The sequence below is a fragment of the Hirundo rustica genome, chromosome 9, assembly GCF_015227805.2.
Source record: "Hirundo rustica isolate bHirRus1 chromosome 9, bHirRus1.pri.v3, whole genome shotgun sequence".
NCBI classification, from domain to species: Eukaryota; Metazoa; Chordata; class Aves; order Passeriformes; family Hirundinidae; genus Hirundo; species Hirundo rustica.
In genome coordinates this window covers 15,679,348-15,704,871 of record NC_053458.1, presented here as the reverse complement: position 1 = coordinate 15,704,871, position 25,524 = coordinate 15,679,348, and the positions used below count along the sequence as shown (strand labels likewise).

The 25,524-nt window shown below is 38.5% G+C and overlaps 2 protein-coding genes across 2 annotated transcripts in view; one reads left to right on the top strand and one right to left on the bottom strand.

The window, feature by feature from the left end:
* KYAT3 (kynurenine aminotransferase 3) overlaps positions 1-25,524 on the top strand; it is a 411,900-nt gene that overhangs the window by 348,269 nt on the left and 38,107 nt on the right. The gene's annotated exons all lie outside the window — the stretch shown is intronic.
* Positions 1-25,524, bottom strand: part of LRRC8C (leucine rich repeat containing 8 VRAC subunit C) — a 59,626-nt gene that overhangs the window by 29,784 nt on the left and 4,318 nt on the right. The window contains exons 2-7 of the mRNA XM_040072521.2: positions 22,971-23,046; positions 18,221-18,275; positions 17,290-17,391; positions 14,467-16,625; positions 13,225-13,490; positions 5,541-5,569 (exon numbers count right to left, since the gene is read on the bottom strand). Of these exons, the coding sequence (XP_039928455.2) occupies positions 5,541-5,569; positions 13,225-13,490; positions 14,467-16,599 (2,428 nt within the window). The 5' untranslated portion in view covers positions 16,600-16,625; positions 17,290-17,391; positions 18,221-18,275; positions 22,971-23,046. The remainder of the gene's footprint in view (positions 1-5,540; positions 5,570-13,224; positions 13,491-14,466; positions 16,626-17,289; positions 17,392-18,220; positions 18,276-22,970; positions 23,047-25,524) is intronic.

The window sequence follows — 25,524 nt, the reverse complement described above, 5'->3', positions numbered from 1 at the left end:
GATGGATTCTTAATGGAGAGTTTAAGAGCTCTGTGTCCACACTTCCATCCAGCAATAATAAAAGAATGACTAGGTAAAAGGCAATAATTATATAGAAAGAGGTGAAGTCTGCAGTTCTGAGGAGAAAGGAGAGCAATGCATTTGGGGCACACAAGGAACAGGAAATCTGACCATTCATTTTCATTAAGAAATCAGTTCTGCTGACTAGGATCTACTCTGAAGCAGAGGTTATGCAGGGACCTTTCAGAAGAAAGTACCATGTAGCATGTGCAAAAATGTGGCCTCTGTATGCAACAAAAGCAATTGTTCCAGGAGAGCTTTTTGCTCTTTTCCTCCAGAGTGACTGCTCCAACATGCTGGAGAAAGCCTTATTTAAAAAAAAAGTGGACCCTTACAAGGACAAAATCTGGTATGGTTTCAACCCTGGAAATATTTGCTTCTTAGCTTTATCAAGTAGATCTCATGTCCTGACACTGGTTATAGGTGAGTAAAGCCTGCAGCTTCTACTTACACATCAGGTGTCAAACTCAGGTGACATTGGGGTTACTGTTCAGCATTTGTGTTCTTCCCATTTCAGGTGGTATTTGAATGTACAAAGATGCTTGGACGGAACACAAAACCAAAGTATAGCACTTCATGAAATGGGTTTTCAAAGGCTTTCATATTTCTGTTACTTATTTACTTTTTGTGCAGCGAAGATAGAGATGCAGGAATAAAAAACAACCCACTTATGTGCATCCAAGGGAAAGCAACTAGCCACAGGCAGCTTATCAAAATTTAAAGAACAAGGATAAGACACTGGAGTTACTTTTCATATTCACGTATTGCAGAGAACAGCCTGTATCCATACAGCTAAACTCCCTTATTGCCATCAACAGGGCTACACCTAAACTGCCAGCAGGACACAGTCACCGGCCTCTGTGACCCAAAGTGACAGGGAAAGGTGCAGACCAGCCCAGAGCTGTGCCATGGATGCACCACAACATGCAGGATGAATGGGGAGCGTGTGACTGCCTGGGCCCATGCCCAGTGCCGCTTTGGCTCACCCGTGCAGACATTTCTGCACAGCTGCAGAAATATCTGCAGGGAGGAAAGGAGGGAGGAGAGGGCAGCAGAGCCACCTCCCTCAGCAGAACCATCAGCTTGTGCCAGCTCGTGCTATTCACGGAATTTCAGCTCAGCCCTGACAACAGCACTGTACGCCAGATAGACAGACCTCCTCCAGGCTTACACTGGGAAACATGCAGCCTGCCAAAAGTGATGCACCAGCTTCGAACAGAGAACAGGAAGGGAATTGTTTTGCCCTGCACCTGTATTTTGCCATTACCTCCACAGCATCTCAGTGGTGTGCCCTCTAGTCCATGCATCACGGTACAACTCCCTTACACAAGGCACCACTGCACAGAGGTACTGAGCTAGTCCTGAGGAGCTGGGAGAGCTCCCTGGCACAGCCCACAGGCCTTTGCTTGTAGCCCAGAAACAGTCAAGCTGCATTAGCTGAAAAAGAAGATAGCAATGCAGGCAGCCCAGCCAGAATGGAGAGCAGCCTGTATTCCCTCTTCTGGCATGTTTCTTAACAACAGCTGAGGAGAAAACTCCTACAGGATAAAAAAAAAAAAAAGTTGTCAATTACCATTTAAGTTCCTTTTTCTTCCAGTCTAAGAAATAAAACCACACTACTGGCTCAAATTCTCTTAATTTGACAAGAACATTAAGTCATTATGAAAAAAAACAGACAGGAAATGACGAGCAACTTTCCAGCAGAAGAAACAGCAACAATGAAAACCCTGATTAGTTAAAGCCTTGATAATTACATCCAGGAACACCCAGGCAATCCTGTTTTGTGCCTTTGGATAGGTCCATCTTCCTTTTCTCTCTTCCATCTTCAATGTTTATGTTAGACTTTGCTGATAAAGTTAAAAGCTGAAAGGAGATTTGGTATGTATAGACACTTGAAACTGATCCATCCTCTCACTAAAGGTATTGCTTTCTTCACCTCTTTCAAAGTTCATTAAATGCGGAATAGATTAATTGACCCAGAGGTTACTGCATTTGTAGTAATAAGTATAGTTTCTGCAGATTTCTTATGAGGAAGACTATTTACATCATATTCCCAGAGGTAATTAGGTAAAGCATAAACATTAATGATGCAATCTGTCATTCCTTTAGTAAATACTGCATGCACTGGTTGACTTCAAACAAATATACCAAAAGAAACCTTGGATATGCAGGAGTTCCTTCAAGTTTCACGAAGGGAGATAAGTGGCTACCTACGGGAGGAAGATAGTATTTCCAAAGTGTTCTAGCCAAGAAAAAGCCTCAAAGATTAAGTTAAAACACCAGAAAATCTGTAAAAGGGAGGTCACTTTTAAATAACTCAAGTATGAGGAAATCTTCAGGGACACTGATCTGTAGACCAGGCTTCATTCCTTCAGCTGTTTATGAAATGATGGAGTATTAGACTTTTCCTCCTGGGTTTCAGTTTTCTCAACTTCCACCCAGTTATGAAATAGTTTGTCAGACTTCTGAGTGATTGCATGCATCTCCAAGCTAGAAACGGTAAAAATTGTCTTCAAGTAGAAACAAAAAGACAATACCTGTGTGTCTTGAAAATCCTAGGGATCCCCAGGAGTCCTGACACTGAGGAAGTGCACGTTGTACTGAAAGGAGCCCCTGGCTACACTGATTAGGCTGGAAGACTTACAACTCTGACACACAGCTATGGCTTCAGACAAGTTCTATTGTTCTATCCTCTTGGCTTTGCCACTGTTCGCAAGGCACTCACCAAAAGCTGCCTCAGGTGCAGAAAGGCAAAGGCCTTCACATTTAGAATTTTTTTGCTCCTGATACCTTTAAAAAGCTCACACTGAGAAATTACTAACTCCTGGCTTTCATCTTCTGTCCTCCTAACCTTGGAGAGTGCCAGCATGAACATTCAAAGCATTTTGGAGTTTGTTCTACAAGCAAGCAACCATCCTATAATGATGTGGTAGTTGGTGCTCCAGCTGGAGAAGGTGATGTTGACCTCTAGTGACTAGTCTGGGGATACCTGGTGGCATGATCACAGTGAAACGTTTCTGGGAGCAGCTAGCCAACAATTTCCCTGAAGCTGGCACGTGAGAACAGTCATCCTCTTCATGCAAGTGAGCAGCTTCACATCTCTTCCATGGACAAAGACCCACAAAAGGCTGCCTCATAGCCTCAAACATGCAGAGAGATTTAACTAGAGGACACCTGCACAGTGGCTGCAAACTCAAAAGAGAAAATGCACCCAGAGTAAAAGGACTGAACAAAGCAGTCCATGGAGATAAACATGGTGTAATCCAGGAGGAAAAAAAAAAAAAAAAAAAATCAGAGGGTGAGGAGTCAGGAGAGCCCTTTAGCTGGCAGCAATGCATTAAATAGATTTCTCAAAACATAGAAATGAAGTAAAAAGTGACAACTGGGATTCATTGCAAATGAGCAAAACAGCAGAGGAACACCCCAACTAATCCACTGTCTATTTGTTTGTTGACATAATCCCAACAGACACAACATTTTGCTGGATTGTCATGAAAAATATTATTAGACACTTAAAAATTCATCACCAGCAAGCAATGCATTTGATTTTTAAATATCATTCATTCTACATAATGAAACCATTTCTTCAATTATATTTGAGCACCATGTAGCTTATGTTATATTGCACATTCATAGAACAAAACCAGAAGACAATACATGATACCTGAGAAAGTTACTCAGAACTTATCTAACAGATTCAAAATAACAAGTGTTTTATTTTTCCACTTATTCAAAAGAAATGAAGAAAAAACACTTTCCAGCAGAGCCTCTCAAGATACCTGAAGAAAATAAGATATTAAAGAAAAGGTTAAACAACAAAAATAATTTGAGGATGGGGAAGGAGAGTACATCTCAACCTAGTGACACAGCCTAAGCGATGTAGTGACTTTAGTGCCCGATGCAGACAGAGATACCAGCAAAAGGGCAATTAGGTGAGCAGAGCATGCTTCCAGGTAACTAATCTGGCATGGATTAAAAATGGGAAGAAGATGAACAGAATTTATATTCCCTGTAGAATTAAGCTGTTTCTCAATGGAAAAGGACTTCTCATTTCCCAAGATGTTTTTCTATAATACAACTTTTGTAACAGTAACATCCATCTTAATAACCCAGCTTATTTCTCAGCCTGGACTGATTAGCATCAAAACTGGGCAGACACCCTACAGCAAAGAGTAAACTGAAAATGCACATTCTGCATACAAATCCGCACATTAAAATAAGGAATTCCTTAGCGTTTTGCTGTTTGGGTAGTGCATTTGCTTTGCACACAGCAAGGACAAGCTGATATTGCTGCCCCCACATAAGCTTTCACTCCTGGTTTCTAGTGTGTTGCTCCATACTGCAGAGACTGGAACTCAAGAGTGCGTTTACAGTCAAACCTCAAGGCGCTTAGCTTGTAATGTGCAATTGATTTAAATGCTTTTCTCGAGCGGTCTTTGCAGGCGGATGGCGGTACCTGCAGCCCGGCCACGGCCGCCAGCCCGGCAGTAGCGCCGGCAGGGGGACACGGAGGGAACAACCGCCTGAGCCCGGGGAAAGGACCAGAATGCCGCAGAAACGGCTTCTGCGAGTTCCCGGAGCATGTCAAAGCTGAAATAAATTGGCATCTCGACAGGAGATTAAAAAAAAAAAAAAAAAAAAAAAAAAAAGTAAAAAAAACACCACAAAACAAACAAACAAACATCACTGCAGAGCTTTATAAATGCTCACTTTAGCTTCCTGGGAAATACCTGATCATTTCTGAACACTTAACTAGTAGCTTAATTCTTGAATCTTTAATTATCATACAGACATACCTTTTATACTTGTGTAACTGTTTGTAAATTACTGCAGTCCTTTTGTTAGTGTTCCTCAGCATATATTCTCTCTCTCAACTGGAGATGTTCTCAGGATACATTATCATTTTGGGAGGGAAAGGCAAAGACATGATTTGACAAATACGTCAGGTTCCCAGTTGCACAGGATGAATTTTCCATGCTTCACCGGCAATCTCATTCAGTAGCAGTATATTCAGCTTACACTAAAAAGCTGTCTGATTCTCTAGCATACGACTTCAGCTGAGAAAAAGTTCAGGTAAATGCTACTCCCTCCCCACTGACCTATGGACTTAAATAACTGCCAAAGGAGCCATTGACTTAACTCTATGAAGATGGCAAAAGTACAGCTGTTAGCTAAACAGCTGCTCAGGATGTGAGAAGAAATGCTGGTAAGGGGAGACAGACTAAAAACCAAAGCTTTCTCTTCCAAATAGTATTTTTCCAGTACTCTTTGCCAGCTCAATTATTTCAACATATAGCAAGGACAGCCTCTGTATGTTTCTTACTCCATGTTTTATAGTTGGATTTGGCCACTATGTAGGTCACTATGTATTTCTATCTATGGATGATCAAAAGTGGCACAGCCACAGAAATAATCAGCCCTGCTGTGCCCTTCCCTGTTCCTTCTCTCATGCCAGCACAAGCCTGAATTCTCTTACATACCAGGCTGTAATTCTGTCATCAGCTGGACCCTAAGGGAGAGACAGCAACCACAGTGATTCAGTATCTCCCTGACCTCAATACAGAAGCCAAAGGAATTTCTACCTAGACACACAGGAGATAATTTTCTGTCATCTAGAAGTTTTAGAGGACTCCTTTGTCCTATGGAATTATTATTATGATTAAAACTCACTTAGGGGTGGGCTGTTAATGAGAAGAGGCAAATTAAATGGCACACAGTTAAAGACAGAAACTTCTGAAAAATGCAAGAGGGATTTTGCATTTCAATGGAGCTCAAAGCCTTATTAACCATAGCAGACTTCTGCAGCACAGCTTTGTTATTTTTTTGTAAAAAACCCCAAACCAACCCAAACCAGAAGAAAAGAGCAACTTTTTTCAGGGGAAAAAAAAAAAAAAATAATCCCGAACCTCAACTTATTCTCTTCTCCCCTTTTATTCTGAGTCTGCAGTGTCCTGGAGCAATACTCCAAGGAAGCAAATGACAAATCTGAACTGATTAGGTCTGAGGTCTTAAAAGACAAGTTGTCATGCACTATTTGCTACTTCACTGCTGACTCAAGAACATTCAGCTCATGTGCATGTTCCACTTTCCCATCTGCTCACTGCTTCAGCTTCTCTCTGACAGTTGTGCATTTCCAGAACAAACATCTTTGATATATTAAGAACTAAGTGCAGGGCAGCGTAAAACATGCACCACTTTTCATCAAGGTATCAGAAGCATTACTCTATTGACTATTAATCTTTATTTGCAAGCTTAACTTATTAAAAGCCTCCATTTTAACATAATAAATAATATAACTATGTACAGCAGCCTACTGCAATCTGAAACGTTGTGTAAAATTTCAGTCTCCTCTGCTACAAAATATAAGGCTCTGTTTATATCTTGGTGGATCTGTGTAAATCTGTGGCAATGAAAAATCAAGCTGTCTTTATAAGGTGCTAGCATTATTAAATCCAGAAAAACAGGCAGCTATAGCTGAAAGCAAGACTCAGTAAATTTAAAACTTTGTACCTAAGTTTATCAGTTTTCTCTGAAGCAATGCAGGAAATACATTATCAGTTCAGACTGTTTAGTGGATTTATTTCTCAAGCCAGCAAAACCACACACACTTGGCACAAAAACAGATTTAAATCAAGTAAGATTCATATGTACTTGCCTTTGACATTGTTGCTTGTTTCTAGCTATTTTTTATACCAGAAAACATAATTTCCTTTTTATGCATACATCATAACTTATAATTACAGAAGAAAACAAAACTTTGTTTTTCGAGATCCTTTTACCGAGACATCTTGAAGAACGAGTTAAATAATGTGAAAGAGTTATTTGGAATGTATGAATACCCTGAACTTCCACTGGCTTTGGGTGGGAGTCAAGTAAATTCACTAAGCAGTTACTCAAAAACTCAGCACCTTACAGAATCAATGCCCTGCACAACCCTCAAGTTACTTCAGCAGTTTTCTTTAATGAGACAGACTGCTTTGAAAGAAAAACTAGCAGTAGCTCTCATCAGCCAGATTAAAGAACTGATTCAGCAGTGAAAATGACTTGCTCTACAACAGCTGGAGTAGGTCCTGCTCTAGCCTCTCTCTCCTGTTCAGTTTTCCACCCCTGCTACACTACACTCCACTCCGTTGCTTTGACACAGCCACTTTGTCCACCTCATAAAAAGCAATGTCAACTTTGGGTCACCTTAACACACACTGAAATACAATTCAGCAACTGCTGCTGGAGAACCAGAAACACCCCTAAGTAGCAGAAAACTTTCTACTGAGCACAGAAAACTGCTATCACTGCTCCATAATAGAGCACTAATCTAGATTAAACACAAGCAACCAGAAAACTGAGAGCATTAGAGATTAATGAGCCCACATAGTCACCAGTAATCATGGGTTACACATCACGGAAATGTGATTATTTTCCCTTCTGTTCCTAAGTCTTCAGGCAACCATTGCAGCCACAGCAACTGAGCATATCTGTTATCTGATAACAACAGTTCAAGACATGCTATTTACAAGTCTTAAAGAGTTTTTTTAAAATCTATCCTTACACTTTCCACTTCTTAATATTTTACTTTAGATAAACATATTTAGTATATTTGTGTGTCCTAAGCCTGTTTAATACCAGATCAGCATTCAAAATCTATGTATGTGCATATATGAATGTTTTATAATTCATATAAAGAAGTCATGTCCATTTGGTTGTAATAATGTACTATGATTAAAAAAACCAAAGAGGCAGCCAAGGATAATTATGCTGCAAGGAAATACAAAGTTGCACCCTAAGCAGTTACCATAAGGGGTGGTACTGATCTTTGTCCTGTGCTGCTGGCTTTTGGTACTTGCCAGAATACCAGACTAATTCAGCTTGTTAAACCAGTAGAAAACTAGCACACTAAAGTGTTTTGCCAGGCTTTTGCATAGAATCAGCTCAGCATAAGGTCCAGCAAAAGCCAGAATGGTTAGACCAGAGGGCCAAAGCACAGAGGTCAGAGGGACCTCCCCAATGACGATGAACACCTTTAGCTATAATGAACACCGTTACTAAAAAACCCCACCCAAGTGTTTCATCACAATTTTATGCATTTTTGCTAATGAGTAAGGCCAATTTCAAATGATTAATCAATTCACTATTAGCTATGTTTGCAATGAAAAGTAATGAGTTACATTCCTTTTTCCCCTTGCGGTCCATATACTAGAAGCTTGAACCCTTACTTGAGCGATTTTCAGGTTGCATTGTCAGGGAGTTTGCACTGACTGGCTTTTCTGCATACCTCCTGTTACAGCTTTCATCCCTCCACACTTTTCAAATACTTGCTTTACAACATCTTTTGACAAGAGTATTAGTTCTGCAATGGACAGATATGCAAGTATGAGGGAGGGGAAAATACTTTTATTCAATGTATTAGAAGTAACACTTATAAACAGTGGCAGTAAATATAGAAATAGCATTTTTATAATAAGAAGAAAGCAATAGCAAGTAATAAATGTACCTGTTTAACAGCAGGCCCATGAGCACTACAGACTGATACCTCCCTGGGTTAAGCACCACGCTGCCAGAACTGCCTCCGAGCAAGTTACACTTCCCAAAAGCCTTGCTAGGCTAAGTAGTAATAACGATCTCTCAGATCTCTCCTGTTACTTGGAGCAATTATTCCTCTCCCCTCTCTCTGCAGGTAGACTCATTTTCATCCTCTCTCCTCCACGTCTCCAAGTGTTAAATGCATATGACTTGTATTTCCATACGACCCAAAAGTCTTTTAGCTGGCTCCTGAGAAGCAGAGTGCACATAGTAACAAATTATCAGTTATTAGAAGTCCAGCAAAGAGGGAATGGATATTCACATAAATGGAGTAACATAAAGAAGCAACAAGACAAAGATGTAATGGTTCCTTTAATAAGCACACTAGACTGAGATAATGCCTGAACCCTTTCAGATGCCAGTCCAGCCCCAGAGTGAGTTGCTACTGCCCCCTGCACTACCTACATGTCCTAGCAATGGAGCACTGGGAGAAACCCTTCATGTAATGTCAGCACGGAGACTTCTCCAGGAACAGGAATTCCTAAAACATTGCTGTATCCTGCAGGCTTATAGGACCATAGTATCACTGCTTACTTCTTTCTATCAGCTACTGTTCCCCCTCCCTTGCCACAGCCTACGTTACTCGCTGTCACACTGGAGCTACACTGCACTCTCTGCAATCCCTTTGGGAAATGCACTACTACGCTTCCACATTTGATGGACTCGCCCACCCAACAAGGCCAAATAAACTGTGAGAGCTTGATTAATTCCTATCTCCAGAAATAGCCAGAGTTCTGCAAAATCCTTCCTAGAAATAATCCATAGGATGATGTGACCTGCCTCCCGCTTTCAGAACTTGCAGCCATAGCCATATATTTGGTCCCACATTGTTTTCAATAATCCTGGCATTTATTGGGGTGGAAAGGGGAGAAAGAGTTACTTATTAGACATGGTTACAGAATGAACTTCAGATTACATTCTTGAAGATGAAAAAGCCACATGACCAAGGAAGCATGTTAACAGGATGAAAATCTACTGACTTCAAAAAATGAAACTATTAGAGTGACAATAAGTTACTATGAAAACAAAATCCACGAATCTGTAGGTGCATGAAAAAATTGTTTTAAAAATCACCACCTGCTTTATTTTACTAACACTACCTCCTCAAAACAGGTAAGCAGCATAATTTTTTATTAGTTATTTCATTTCACATCCAAGAAGAAAGGGCCACAGTTCTGTAAATCTTACTAGGAAAGTTCTGATTTTGAAAAATAAAAAGCTAGCACTTGAATGTATAGCACTACTTGCATGTCTGAACTTTTCCCCTTATTTTAAGAACATGGAGTCAAACCCGGGCCTGCAGAAAAAGCCATCAGGTATCATGTTGCATTTCAAGAGAAATTAGATGTTTGAGCTAACATTACATGCAGTTATTGAAATACATTCATGATTTACCATAAGCAGCATTACTTATGGCAGTTTAGCCACACAAGCCAAGCTGGGGAGAGAATCATTGCCAACCTGCTTCTCCCAGTACAATTCCAGTCTGCATTTGATACTTACCCAGCTCACAAAAATTGAAGAGGGAGACTTGGAAAAGGTTCTGTAGCAACAATTAAGAAGGAAGCTTTGTTCTAAATCAACACAAGGACTTCTCTCCTAATCCAGAATATCAAAACTGTTTTGACACGGACCATAGTGTTCATTTTCCACTGCTGTTCATTATCTTCACACTTTCCTGTAGAAGATAGACCCGCTACCACACAGATACAGACAGCTGGAAGCAAACTTCTGAGCTTTGCATTAAATGCAACATCACGTACAAAAAAATAAAGAACAGTTCATAGAATTGTAATGCAAACAAAAATTTAATCTTTAAACAAAATGTTCATGATACGGAAGGTCACAATACAAAGTTCTTAAACACAATACAACACAAACAAGTTGAAAAGCCTTTTTTGATTGGAAATTATTATTTATACAAAGACTAGATGCCAACAATATTATTGTACAAAGTTTGACAGTGGATTCATAAACTGATTCCCTGAAAATTCCCTCATTTTGAAGAAATAGTGAATATTAAGGTAATGGCTGAAGTGAATCCAAGGAATTCAGAGTTACATTTGTTTCCATCCTCAATTCTAAGCACTTGGATTGAGAATCATGGTACAAAAGGGAGAGTAAAAGGCACACTGTGGTTTGAAAACAAGGCTAGATATCATAGCCTTTACACTTTCTGGCTTTTGTCTGGCTGTTTTTTAAACACCCAAACAAGGCAGCTAAAATAATCCAACCCTCCTGAGGGGGTACCGAGTGAACAAATTAAAGTCTGCAAAAAATGTAACCCATTCAGCCTATAAAACAATATTACTATTAATTATGCATTTGAGTGATTCCTCAAATCTTCTAACCATTTTAGAAATGAAGTACCTTTCTCCAAGTTATTTATGTTACTTCACTCCTGACAGAACTAGTGTAAAATGAACATTTAAGATAATTTTTCACCTTCATCAGTTTGGTTGATTATGGAAAAGGACTGACACATTCCTAAAAAGTTGAAGCTACTGGCCAAGTCAATTACTTGCTGATTTAACATTTTCAACACAGCTTCCTAATTTAGAAAAAGGCTTTAGAGGAAATGCTTATTTACTCTGATAAAAACTATTAGGCTGCAAGTCTTAAGTATCAAATACTGGCATAAGGTGTTCTTTAATGTTAAGTTATAAAGTCCAGACAGGCCTATTGCAATTATTAAAACTAGTCTTGCCAGAGGAGTGTAAATCAATGCATTGTGGTTTCATCACATGTACCACCAACCAGCTCTGTTGATGAACCATGTCAATTCCTATGGGACTGTTACACAACTCAAAATTAGTTAACAGAGTTTGGAAGAGTTACATATGGACATTATGAAACACTATTCCAGCAGCACTGCTCTGCACATAAACACAACTAACCAGTTTAAACTAAACATTTCTAGAATTACATAGAAAGCAATAGTTTTACCACATTTTGGTTCCCTGAGAAGAAAAGTGCTCCAACTACAAAGGTATTTGGAATGCCATCAGTACAGTGGATAAACACACACCTCTTGCACTGCTCCTGCAAAGACATCTACTTTCACGTTGATCAGACTTCAGTTTGGGCATTCATTCAAAATAAACTTCACACTCAACAAAACTGGCAGTGGAATGGGAGCAAGAGATAACTAAAAGTAGTCTAGTACTAAAATTAGTTTTATTTGTGATGATTTGTTATTACAAACTGGAATGCAGTTTGTTAGCACAGTTGTTGGACACAAAGTCATTAAGGGCACAGTTTACTTCATCTGTTTAACCCATAACTGAGATGGGTTTTTGAAAACTGTATTATGTTAAGGCTTAAAAAGTGTTTTTGAAAAGCACGCTAACCTCTTCTTTCCCCAAGGGCATAACTTATGTTTTTAGTGAACATGATAAAACATCATGAGAATTAAGACTTCAAATATAATAAAACAGCGCACAGCAGAAGAATGAAGTCAGGAAACATTTTATTTCCATCCAGTTTTGCAAGTATTAAGGATGGCATAAGATTTTATCTCACCACTATGACTTATGAAATTATTACATCCCTAGAAGAGGCAAAGCTTATAATGCTTCCTGTCTTTTCCTCCCAAATGTTTTCAAGTTGTGTGATTATTTGGTTTCATCTGTGTCTCTGTCCCTATCTAATACAAACCTCAAACCTCTTTCATCCTCTCCCCAATAAGTGGGTGAAGAGAAGCTGCACTGAGGCAGTCAGTAATGAGAAGTTTAAAAAATACTAATCAACAACAACATACACTAACACTTGGGATGCTCACAATATACAGAAGACAACTTTGCAACTATACTGTGTTCTGTTTGCCATCATTTCTGAACATCAGTAATGTAAGATTGGTTCTCCAAGACATGCGCACAACAGTTACTTCAGATTCTTCTGATTCCTCCCAATTTCTAGGCATCAATTAATTTTGTATTTACTATTTTTAAGACAAAATGCTGAAACCAGTTCTAGGTATTTAATAGCAAGATTCAAATGGCATCTTCCACAATTATAGAATTAATGCTTAGTACCTGTCAAAAGCTTTTAAAAATTATGTTGAAAAATTACTTTCAGTATACCCCATGCAATTAAGCTGCTCAAATAGTTTTAACTCTTAATTTAATACATCCTAAGTTAGATAAGAGTTCATATTTAGAAACTAATTCCAGACAGTCTTTAGACCTCATATGGCAGGAGATAAAACTATTTTAAATCATCACTATCAAGAGAAAAAATTCTCATAGGAATAAAGTATATACACTCTCACTATAGCCAGGCAATCATCTCTTCTTTTTCAATACTACCATAAATATTTAGCTGAATTATTTCAATCAGTAGAACCTAACCAACAATTCATGTTCCAAAATTCATACATGTTTACCTGTAAAAGGCTGCATCTTTTGTTTGAATCTGAATAAATTTTCCTTTTCCAATACAATCAACTCAGTTCAATGCATTAGAGTTTAAGACGTTTATAAATTGGTCTCCCTCCTTCTCTCCACTCTATGTATGCAGATCTTTAGAGAGATATTAAGCAAGACTTGTAGAATGCAATGATGCAGCGTTTCATTTCAAATTTAGGACTTATCTGAGCATGCCTGCAAACGCTCTCTTACACGAGGTGGAAGTGTTTTTAACAACCTTTCTTCTACAATTAGATTATTTCGTTTTAAGAGCTGACATTCTTCCAGTTCAGCGGGCAGCGATTCAAGATAGTTTCCAATGAGCTCTAACTGAACAAGATTCGGTAGCTGACCCACAAAAGGGGACAAATTCATCAGACTGTTATTTCCTAGAAGAAGAAATTGCAGCTTTTTGCACTGAAATAATCCATCAGGCAGTATTTCAATCTAGAAAAAGGAAAGAGAAGAACAAAAATAAAGTACATTAGAAGTTCTTAGCCTATGTGCAGCTGCATGTTTTGACGTTTCCCCTTTTTATTTTAGGGTAAAAAAACCTTCTTAGTTTATGAAAGGAAAAGGAAGACTGTAATTCCTCTATCATTATGTGATCAGGTGCTTGAGAGCATGGTTTCATTATCCCTATTTTCTTACAAAGCTGCTTAGCTCCTGGCAAAAGCCAAGCCTGGAAGGAGGAGCACATCCATGCGTGCACTGAACTGCAGAGCTGCACGCAGACGTGTGCAGGTGGCAGGGGAGAGGAAGAGCCTGCTATTCCTGAGAATCACTTAATGAAGAGCAAGCACAAGAACAAGGCTGCGGTGAGACATTAGCAGCTCCTGTGTTGTGAAACCTGTACAAGCAGTTACCCGTGCAGTACAGTCATCCTGGCCCACTCTAGTGACATGCAACATCCAAACCCAGCCTCACCAACGAAAACAATTATAAACCTCAAAAGAAGTCACAAGCCTCATCCCCACATTAGTAAGGCAGACAGTTTAGCACCGATTGTGAGGGTACCAACCATCATTATTTCCCTCTTCCCTGTCATACACCTTAGCTGCTCATCAACCAGTTGCTCATTCACTTTGGCTTTCAGTTTGACATTTTACGGTCAACATTAAACATGGTCCACTTCCATTAAAATACTACATGGGATTGACAACTGCAGGGAAAGGGAAGCGCTTCTGCAGCCATGCTAACCTATACCATCTCTGGGTCAAAGCCCTTAAGCCACTACAAACCAGGATAGTACTTATTCAGTATTATGTGAGCTCTGCTGATACCTTTAGTAATTAAACAAGCACCACCCCTTTTTTCTGCATTTACTTTAATCACAAACACCACAAAAGCTAGAGGCTGTTCCAGAAGAAATGACAGCTTAAGTCTATTTTTGTTTTTGAGTAGTAATTCAAGTTCTACTTACGTGGTTTTTTGTCAAAGCCAAGTACTGCAGGTTGCTCAGATATCCGATTTCTTCAGGGATGGAGGTTAGCTTATTGTAGCTAAGATCCAAATAATGTAACTTTCTACAAAGAAATAGCTGCAATGGAACATTCTTAATATTATTATAATTTAGATACAGCTGTTCCAGGTTTGATAATGCACCAATCTGCACTGGGACATATGAAATACTGTTGTGCCACAATTTTAAGCAAGAAAGATTCTTAAGATGTTGAAAACTAATTATTTCTTCCACTGTTCTGAGATTATTTTCTTTTAAGTCAATTTCATGCAAATTGTTTAGGGTAAAAATGGAATGGGGAATGCGCTCTAAATCACAGCAGATTAGCTCCAAGGTTCTCAGGTTTACCAGCTTCTTCAAGTTATTTAGCACTATCAGTTTATTTCCCTCATTGTTGATAGACAAGTGTTGCAAAGAAGGCAGAAGATCTGTAATCACTTGAGGTATACGGGAAAGGTTGTTTTTTAAGTGAATCGATCTCAGATTTTTTAGCCCCTGAAAGCCATCATTGTATATGGAGTTGTGGTGATCTAGCATGAAATACCCTGTTAAGCATAATTCTTGTAGATTTTTTAGATGAAAGACCCAAAATGGAATTCTTCCCATCTCACTGGACTTCAAACGCAAGGTTTTCAGATTTTCTTCTAAAAAGCTGACTGCTGGATAATCCATCGTTAGTGATGAATGATAAACATTGAGCTCTTTGAGATTGACAAGCTGGGTCACAGCTGAAGGAAGTTTGGCTTCAGGAATAAGTTCCAGGCTTAGAACTTCTATTTCTGTCAGTTCAAAGACACTGTCTGGAATACCATTTAACATGAAAAGGTGAAGTTCAGTCTTGTCTTGGGAGTTTCTTACTAGTTTATTTTTCAGTTTTTCCACTGACCATTCATTGTTAAGATTTATCTGTTTCAGTTCATTTTCGCTCAAATCAGACAGGAATATTGAGAATCGCTGGGAATAAAGAGGATCATACTGATCCGCCAAGTGAAGAATAAATGCAAAGTCATTCTTCACATCAGGTATATCAGTGTAATTACTTTTCTCTCTCAACTTCTCAAAAGAGTATTGCTTAAGTGAACTTCTTAACATCCACCACAAACTATAAGTACAAGTTAATCCATAGAAAATCACTAAAACAACATAAAATGAAGCCAAAACTTTAAAAATTTCTGCTAGCGAATAAACACACTGGTACCTTTTGTAGCCTGTAAAGGCCTGAACATTAACTACACAATCAATTTCAAGTGTAATAAATGATAAATAGTAGGGGACATAAATTACTATTATGACAACTACAAAGACTTTCACTATAATCTGTTTCATATACACCGTGTATACGACATCCTTTTCTTCGGCGTGTACCCTGAATTTCTTCACTTTTTCAAATATAGCTTTAGCTTGTTCCCCTTCTTTTTTGTCAAGAACACTTGAATTTTCTCTTCCAGTTGTTTCCAAGCCATGTTGTGAATATGGCAGGGACTGTCTGCTGGCCCCTATGTCTCCTGAACACTGAGGTGATGAAATCACTGTTTTTGATTTGGCTATCGGCAACTTCCTCGCGGACTGCTCAGCAACTGTTTCTGAGAGAGCGCGCGTCGTCCACGGAGAGTCAAAACACTTCTGAAGAACGGCGACAAAATGCTCAAGCCTGGAATTTGTACTAGGATAGTAAAGCCAGAAATTACTGCAAGCTGCAAAAATAAAGGTATGCAAAAGCACTAGGTATGGAAAAAATTTGGCAAACCAGTGAAGCTGTCGCTCATAACAGACTGCATCAATGTAGGAATACTGCTGCCGATGGAGATAATTCTGGATTTTAAGCGGGATGATTATTGGTGCTGTCGAGCTAGCTGACACGTTAAGGTTGGCCCTAACTAAATCCCAAGGCACAGCACAATGATTGTCAAATTCTAGCTTGCAAGGAAGACAACACAATACTCTGGTTTGAGTAAGCTGGAGAGCCCCAGCGAGCACAGCAACTAGGAGCATTATCAGGGTGAGGTAATACCAGAAGACATCCCACCATGGTTTTAGTATGTGGTAGGATGACTGGGCATCTGCTATGCATTTGAGTTCTGTTAGCGTGATCATGACTTTCACCTGTGAGAAAACAGCAGCTGGTAGAAGAAAAAAAGAAAAAAAAAAAAAAAGACATTTTTAGAGAATTGTTAAAAACAGTTTTATCTCACCATTAAATACTTGAAGTTTATCACTATTTTCAGAGTTTTAAATATGTGTAACACGCGGCCTGGACTCCAGAGCATACCAAAAGGATCTAAGAACTTCTGGGACCCGACCCTGGCCATCATCTCATGGATTTATTTTAAGGAAAGGTACTTGTGAGTGCAAAAACTTAAAGAGTGACACTAGCATGAGAGAAGGTGTACTTTAACCAAACATTTGGGTACTGACCCAGTAGAAGCAACAAGCAGGTGTAAGTTAAAGAGGTGGCTCATGTATTATCAGCAGTCCTTCACTACCATCATAAACTTACATAAGTGATTTCTTATTTATGAAAAATTGCAAAATCAGAATGGTACATTAAAATGATGGCTCTTGTAATTTAGAACTTTCTCCCCAGTTAAAAATACACAAAAAGCCCTTGAGTATTACATATTCTTATACATAATTCCCCATCTTCTCCCATCAAGAGAATTAAGCAGTATTGGCAGAATTAAAATTAAGGTGTCACAACATTATTGTTCAATGTTGTTTTATATATATATATATATATAAATGACACATTTAACTCCCAGAAGCATAGGTTTGATTCATACTTACTTTACTAATTAAAGAGGATTAAAAAAACACAGCACCACTCAGTCAGGAGGTCTACATCTTTTAAAATTCCTTGGACATGCCATCTTTACATTTGTCTTCATTCTGTATGGAGAAAACATTGAATATACTTATTTAATGGCTTAACCTAAATAAAGAGTAAACATTTCAGCTTTCATTAGAACTGCTGCCTCATTGTGCCTCCATGAAGCTCTGCATTGCTACAGCTACATAAAATGGAACAGTATGTACTCATACATGATCATGCAACATGCAAAGTTTTGTAGTCACATCAACACAAAAATCCCTGAACACCCAGGGGAAATAGCCGACAGCTAAGCTCTATTTCAACAAGGAAGTATTTTTTTTCTCCCCAATAACTATGAACTTGTTAGTTAGAAAACTGACCCCCACCTGGCTACACTGTCCTTTCAGGCAGTTGTAGGGACTGCTGAGTTTCCCTCTGATCCTCCTTTTCTCCAGGCTGAGGCCGCCAGCTCCCTCAGTTGCTCTTCACAGAACCTGTGCTCCAGACCCTTCCCCAGCCCCACTGTCCTTCTCTGGGCTCACTCCAGCCCCTCAATGTCTTTCCTGAACTGAGGGCCCAGAACTGGACACAGCCCTCAAGGTGTGGCCTCACCTGGCTGAGCACAGGGGGACAATCCCTGCCCTGGTCCCCCTGGCTACACTGTTTTTGATAGAGACCAGGACACCATTGGCCTCCTTGGTCACCTGGGCACACGCTGGATCTTGTTTATAATATATCGGTACTGTACATTTCAATTTTAAACAGAGCTGACAACCTGTTATAAAAAGTCAAACAATAGCTGAACCTGATTCTTATTCCAAATCCAAGTGGAAAGAATGACCAAAAATAAATTAACTGTTCTTGCAATGACAAAGCTATTTATAATAGAATGCAAAAAAAACTTACCAGGCTCACCCAAGGGAAAGCAGCTGAAGAAGGACTGGATGGTTAGAATACACTCCTGTAAGGAAAATAAACTGTCATAAGACTGAAAAATTTGGACTCCAAAATCTGTGAGTATCAGAACAGCAGCTCATTACTCCTTCCACAACAGTATTTCAAAGAGCCAACATCTGTGAGTAAAAGATCTAAGGATCTACAAGATGCCACTCCCTTCAAATTATTTACTTGTTCTCTGTCTGAAAGTTGCTTTTCCTAAAGTAAAGTGATGGCTTCTCTCATTGTCTCATTTCTAAGCACTAAAAGCCATTTAAGATTAACTGGTTTTGCATTTACGTAGTTACAAGTTCTGCAGCTGAGATGCTCTACATGGCTGAAAAATAGCAATGTCTTCAATCACTCCAACTTCCAAAAGTACATCTCAAATGCCTTTAAAAGGAGTCCTTTTGTCACCTCTCTGCCTTGCAATGGAAAGCTGTTAGTCCCTATCAGAGATTCCAGAAAAAAGACTACATTCTTGCTGTGGTTTTACAACACTTTCTAGCAGAAAGCTAATGTCACAATATTAAGTATTGAAATACATGCAGTCTGGTCTGGTGAATGGCTCGTTTTTGAAGTCTTCCAATGAAGAGTGTGTATCCATTACAAGTCTACATTTATGAAATAAACCTTCCCGTAGGCAGTATATAGAACTGTAACATAAACACGGGAATGATTGATGATAATTTTGCTGAAGACATTTTTCTTTCAAATCCTATCTGTATGCCAAGAGGGACTAATCAAATGGAATAATGCTGAACTGTAATGGATTTGATAAACCTCATCTCCAGCAGCCTTCAACCCATATCAAAGCCATAAAAGCTTTTCAAAGTGGCCTAACTCAATTGGCAATCTTTCTTAGAAGAAGAGAGAATGAAGCTTAGCCCCAGGCAAAACAACGACTTCAGGAGAGTCACTCCAGACCAATACAGAGACACAGGCCAGAAAAGTAAAGTAATAAAGATCACTAATATTGAGGTAATTTTAGTTACTTCAAGACTTATTAAATCAGAACAACAGAAACGTATCCAGAAGGTGGATAAAAGGCTCTCATTTTGAAAAATATTATCTATAACTATCAGACACCCACTACCACCCCTAGCTGCCAAAAGGGTACTTGGCATTGCGTTACTATCATTTGGTCATTCCTTACAGAATTTTAGGGACATTTAGTAAGGGATGTCTTTGCAGTAAGGCAATTACCTTGCCTGCCCTCCCTAAAGGGTATTCAGCTGGTGTTTCTGACATACTAATTTAATCAAAATAGGTTTATACAACTAAAAATTTATACAACTACTTGACAAGTACTCTTGTGGCCCCTCTGTCTTGCTTTTTTCCCCTGCAGTCTCTTTAGACTCTTGCAGTTGCTTCTCAGCCTAGATAAGGAGATGCTGACATACTACGTAATGTATCTGTTTTATCAATTTTCTATCAAAAATCATTCCTGAACTACAGTACCAACTTATCTTCTAGCTAGTTTAAGTATATCCCTTTTCCTTCTCAAATTTTGGATGGAAAATTAAGTTCAATAAGAAACTAAACACATCACTGGTTTTCCTTCATAGGTAGTTTTGAGATTCCCCTAGGAGATTCCCAGTATCTGCTTATGGTTTCACATGCACAGCCTGAGCCTTGCAAACAAACCCTCACAAAAATTCCCAAAGGAACAAAAATAAACAAACTTTACCCATACACTCATCACCCAAACCAGATCTCTCCTGGCAAAATCTTCTCATTTTATTGGCATGTTACTGCTTCCTTTCTCAAGTATTCTGTAAACAACAAACAGCGAGAGAGAGTTCTGGTGCCATGACTGCCTCTCCCTTTTTCAAGCAGTGATTCTTTCAGAATTACTTTGGTCACCTGTGTGCATACACCGATTCAGTTGTAGGATCTCTTTGATAGGGATTGTAGTTTTGAATCTGTATTCCACTGAATGCTGAACAACACAAACAAGATTAGAGAAAGCTTCTTTCCAGCTCCTTCTGAAGATGATCACAGGTGACAATTAAACATGTGTAAGTGATGGTCCTTTTGTATTTAAAACAAATCCAAAGACATTGCCACACTCTACAATAAACATCATATTCCTCAAACACTGGATCTTCAACACTACGTTAACATTATTACAAGTTTGCTGTATCAACCTCTCAAATAATCAAAGACCTAAAGTCCTTCTAAACACTCAGAAATTACAACTACAGACAGTCTCAATCACATGTACCTGGACTGACTAGAGGCACTTGCCTTTCTTAAACACTCCTGCTCTCAAGACAGCTGGACATAAGGTGTAGAACAGTAAGAGCAGAGTTTTACACTGCTTAAGAATCAGTCCTTGCTCTCTGGGCGACGCTTACGTGAATCTATATAGCCAAGTAACTTCTGGGAGTAAAAAATTGTAACCATAGTTTAAAATTTAGTGAGTTCGGCTACACTAACATTTGTACTTTACAAGATTTACCCTTCTGTGCTACTGCTTCAGAGTTAACTGCACAGCCAAGTTGATTAAAAAAAAAAATCAAGCAACTAATACCTCACTTCATGAAGCTGTGAGAAACAAGAGTAGAATATGGCAAGTATATGTCAGCTTCCTCAACTACCTACAAGCTTGAACATTCCCAGGTTCAACACAAAAGGGCTTAGGTGAAAAAAAAACCCAAAAACTTAAAGGCAGTTTCACCCTTCTTTCTCTCTCTGGTACACTTAGTGCAAGAAAAATATTTTACATAGTCTAAAGTCTTTATAAAGTTGCAGTCTAATCTAAACTGAAAATATGCTTTACTCCAATTTAATTTGCTTTACAAGCATAAGACCTATTCTTGAAAGCTGACTGTACAAGATTAGGTATGTTACATTATGCATGTCCTTCCTGTGCCTGTAGCCCCCCAAAAAGACCACTGTCTTCCTTTAGCCATATTAATTTCTCATTAAATATTACTGATATCCAAGCCTTGAGCCTTTTCTCTATTCAAAGAAAGCCAGTCAAGAGGTAAACTTTGGCTGTAACAAATGTCACTGTACAAACACTCACTAGAGAGAAGGACCACATTCTAACATTTCACTTGCCTAAAATTACATACCTGTGGACCACAATAGATAATGGACCACATCAGTTAGGTCTGCCCAAGTGCATGAAGTTACTTGAGCTTAACCCCCAAAAGCAGATGGGAGGGTAAAGACAAGTCAATTATTTTGAAGATTAAACTCTGTAATGAAGTTGCATCATAAGATTTGCATTTAAAAGTAATATTAAATGTGCTGCTTATTTCATTTTAGTCTAGCCCAATAGAGCAACTTCAAATACAAATTCACACTCAGATATAAACATTTAAACTAGTAAAAGCACTTTCTCCAACCCTTTGCTCAAATTAAGGACTGGGTTCTAGCTGAAATAGGTCACAACCTATTCCTAAAAAGGCCTGTACTAGTGAGAAAAAGATTCAGTTTAAACCCAAGTTGAAAACCAAAGTGAGGTGAGACAATTTACACAAAACCCCTACAAAATAAATTGTAGAAAAATTTGTAAGTTGGTACAAACCTAAGTTTCTGAACAAGTATGTTACAGAGTTAAATAGATAAGACTTCTAATGGTAAAAACAAACAAACAAAAAACCCCACCAAAGCAAAAGAGTAAAATGAAAGGTAGATCACCTTTGTTTTCATGTAATTGCATCAACATGAGTGATGTCTTTGAGAACAAGCTATCTGCTTGTCCAGAACCTCTCACTCCATTTGTAGCCATGGTGCTTTCTAATGAACCAAGCAGAATCTGGACTCCAAATCAAATCTGAGCATTTCTAGCAATGTTTTGTACAGCTTTACGGTCTCAGTACTATTTCCAAACTCAGAGATGCATTTTCAAAACATATAAATTAAGGTTATAACTTAAAACTTGAGACATATCAGCCTTTAAAATACTGACTACAATAAATATCAATGCAAGCATCTGGTCAGATGAAAGTGCTTTGTATTGATCATACAATAGATATTTATTTTGTTTCATCCCAATATTTAATTAATAGCTTATTTAATTTGTGTTCACTGGAAACTCTAGCACTCTTATTTGCTCTATTAATTTACATTTCTTCAAGCAGCTGTATATTTCACATATTCCACTATGAAAAGGAAATTATTGGAACAATGTGCCACCAATGATGTAGCTCTCAGAGCTGCAAAGGCGGTCCTTCACTAATACCCAAGAAAATACTTGCAGCAAAAAGGGGCACCATCCCCCTACAAACCTAAGCTGGATGTCTAACGAGCCTTATCATCTCAATTAGAAAAAGGCAATAAAACCAGAGCCAGAACTGCAAGACTAACAAGGCTCAAAGGAATGGTGACTTAAGAAAGCAGACTAAAGGAAAGAGCTTTCTAGCATAAGACAAAGTAGAATGAAAATATAGGGGGAATGGAGGGAAGGGGAGAAAATTGTATTGGCAATGTATCCGCCTTCTTAGGATAGAAGCACATAGTCCATCAGTGCTCAGCTAATGCAAATTTAAACCACAAGGGAAAACTCTCTCCAGAGATGACTGCAGGCATGCCATGCTGTCAAGCATTTCAGCCCAAATGTGTCAAGGAAGATACCAGGGAATTGGCACAGATTACACTCTCAAGTGATATCTAGAAGAACAGGCCTCCTTTGTTGTTCCCCCATCTCCCAATTAGGTTTTAAAGTCAGTAAGTCAGTTCTAAAGATACTACGGTCTTTACTTACAAGTTCCAAAGAAATCTTGGAGCAAGTTGGGAACATTAAATATGAAAAGTCTCCTTGGTTCTTCAGTTGTTCTGTCCTAAAAAAGCAAGATGACACCAAAAGCAACCTCATCAGTCCCAGCCTAGATCTTTTAACTGCACCTTTGGTAGCTCTCCCAGAAACCATCTTACACAACAGTACATCAAGCCCTTCATCCCAGTGCTAACACAGAGTCAGACACCTTCCAACTCCATGAAATAAGATTCTTCAAGCTTGCTTATTATACCTGTTTAGTCTTTTAACCATGTTTTTGGGTCTTTCTCACGCTGGGAAATAGGACTACATAACCATAAGACAGTGGTATCAGCAATATCCCTCCAGCATTCTGAGGAGCAGGAGCATCAATGGCACCTATTTTATTTTGCATACCAAGGTAAGTATTACAATAGAAAATTAACTTTTATCCCTTTAGTTTCTGTAAGACAGAGAGATATCATGTCAATTCATTGTGCTGCCATGCTCAGGACATCAGACAGCAAAGCAGAGAACACTAGAAAATATTCATGACTTAAATACTATTAGATTTTTCTACAAGTAGACTCTTTATTTATATTATAGCTTATTATCTTCAGTCTTCAAGAACAGTAACAGTACAAAGGACCCAGCAGCATAAAACAGAATTATATAACAAGAGACCCTCTTTCTTTGGAAAAAGGCAAGAAATTGCTCATACACCTTTTTCCATTTTCACTGTCCTCAATAAAATCATAAATGGCCAAAGACATTTGAAACAGCCAAGACAACTTCAGCAACCTTACTGGAAACCAGTCTGAAATAAGAAAATGTTTTCAGAAGGAAGAACTTAGGAATATGTCTACAAACCTGAACCAGCTCTGAGTGCTCAAGAGTGCTGCTGTCACAGCAGAATAAAGTATACTGACTACAAATCCTACTTAAGAATGCAGGTAAGCATTTGGGTCAATTTTGTCACCCACAAGATATCACGTTACTATAACTAGGCTATTGACATAATTTGTTACATGGCAATGTAATACCATATGTACTCAGGTATCAACTAAAACACCTTCATATTCTGATTTGGTACATCTAAATAAAGGAATAAGGAATTCAACCACACTGCATTTAGACAAAGATATAAGGTGCCAACATTTTTCATACCACTTCTGCAGAGAGCAGAATACTGAAATCCAGTAGTTATCATTATTCAGAACATCCATTCTACATGAAATTTCTAGCTCAGACATTGCTTTCCAATACAATAGCCATACCTAACCTAGTTAATAATTTACTTCCGACAGCTGAATCGCTTCATGCAAATAATTTTATTTCTTTCCAACTCAAACTTGTTTCTGCTATTCTCTAAAAACTATTTAAATGAGGAATATTATACACTAATCATTTCTTACTAAGTATTTAGCTGGTTTGGATTGTACATTGTACTAAGCTTTTGTTTTGTTCTGAGAGCTGGAAGTACATGCTATTCCTTTTTCTAATAGTGGTCAGACAGTTGTCACCTTTGTCCAATCTCAGAAATATTAATTTGTATTTGTAGAGCCCATCCTGCCTAGAATAATTCTGATGTTTCTAAAATATGAACTGTTATCTAGTACAGTGACACAAAATTTCAACATTTGGCCAAAAAAAAGGATACTGAAGTTTTGTCAACATTTCTAGACTGCTAAGACCAAGCAGCATTCTCTCAGGATAGCAGATGCTGAGAATGGAAATGGCAGCTGAGGTCACAAAAAATATATACCAATTCTGTCTCTGCAAAATAATTATTACCATGTACAAATATAGCCACAAGACTTAAAAATGGTCAAAAAATAGTCTTTTAGTTTTAAGTTTTTCTGATGTTGCATAAGATTAACGGAGAACTTTCTAGAAGGGAATATTATTCCACAGACAAGAACTTAATTGCATGTAGGAAAATATAATTATCAGGGCAGCAATACAGAAACACATCTGATTTCACTCTATTAGTTCTGACGTCAGACAGCTGATTCGGATTTTCAGGAGTGGCTCATATCTCCTTTTAGAAGCAGCAGGTTTTCATCTTGTTTAAGAGGAAAGACAGTTACTCGTGAATGTCAACCCAACAAACTGAAACACTTGATTCTAGATGTTTGATCCAAACAGCTAAAATAGAATAAAGAGAACAGATAAATTTCCAATTGATATCTGATGCAAATTCAGGCGCTCTTTTTGCATGCCAGCTCTCCTGAAACCCATCTTCTTATCTTTTAAAAGAATATCCCCACCTCAAAGTAAGGAAAGGAAAAACTTACGACTGGAGTCAAATAGAGGCCTGCTTGAAATGGAAATTGAACAGGCTTTACCTATCCTCCAGCAGTGTAATCTGGTTGCACAACTCCTTCAGCCTCTCAAGTATCTTCCTATTCAGATTACTCTGCATTACATATTTACTATCTGGACAAAGCAACCAGCTACACTTTCTCTTCTTTTAGTAAAATGAGCAGACTGAAAGACAAATTTCACATTGCACACGCAGTGTGGTAGTGTATGTACAAACCGCATGCCTACACATAAGTGC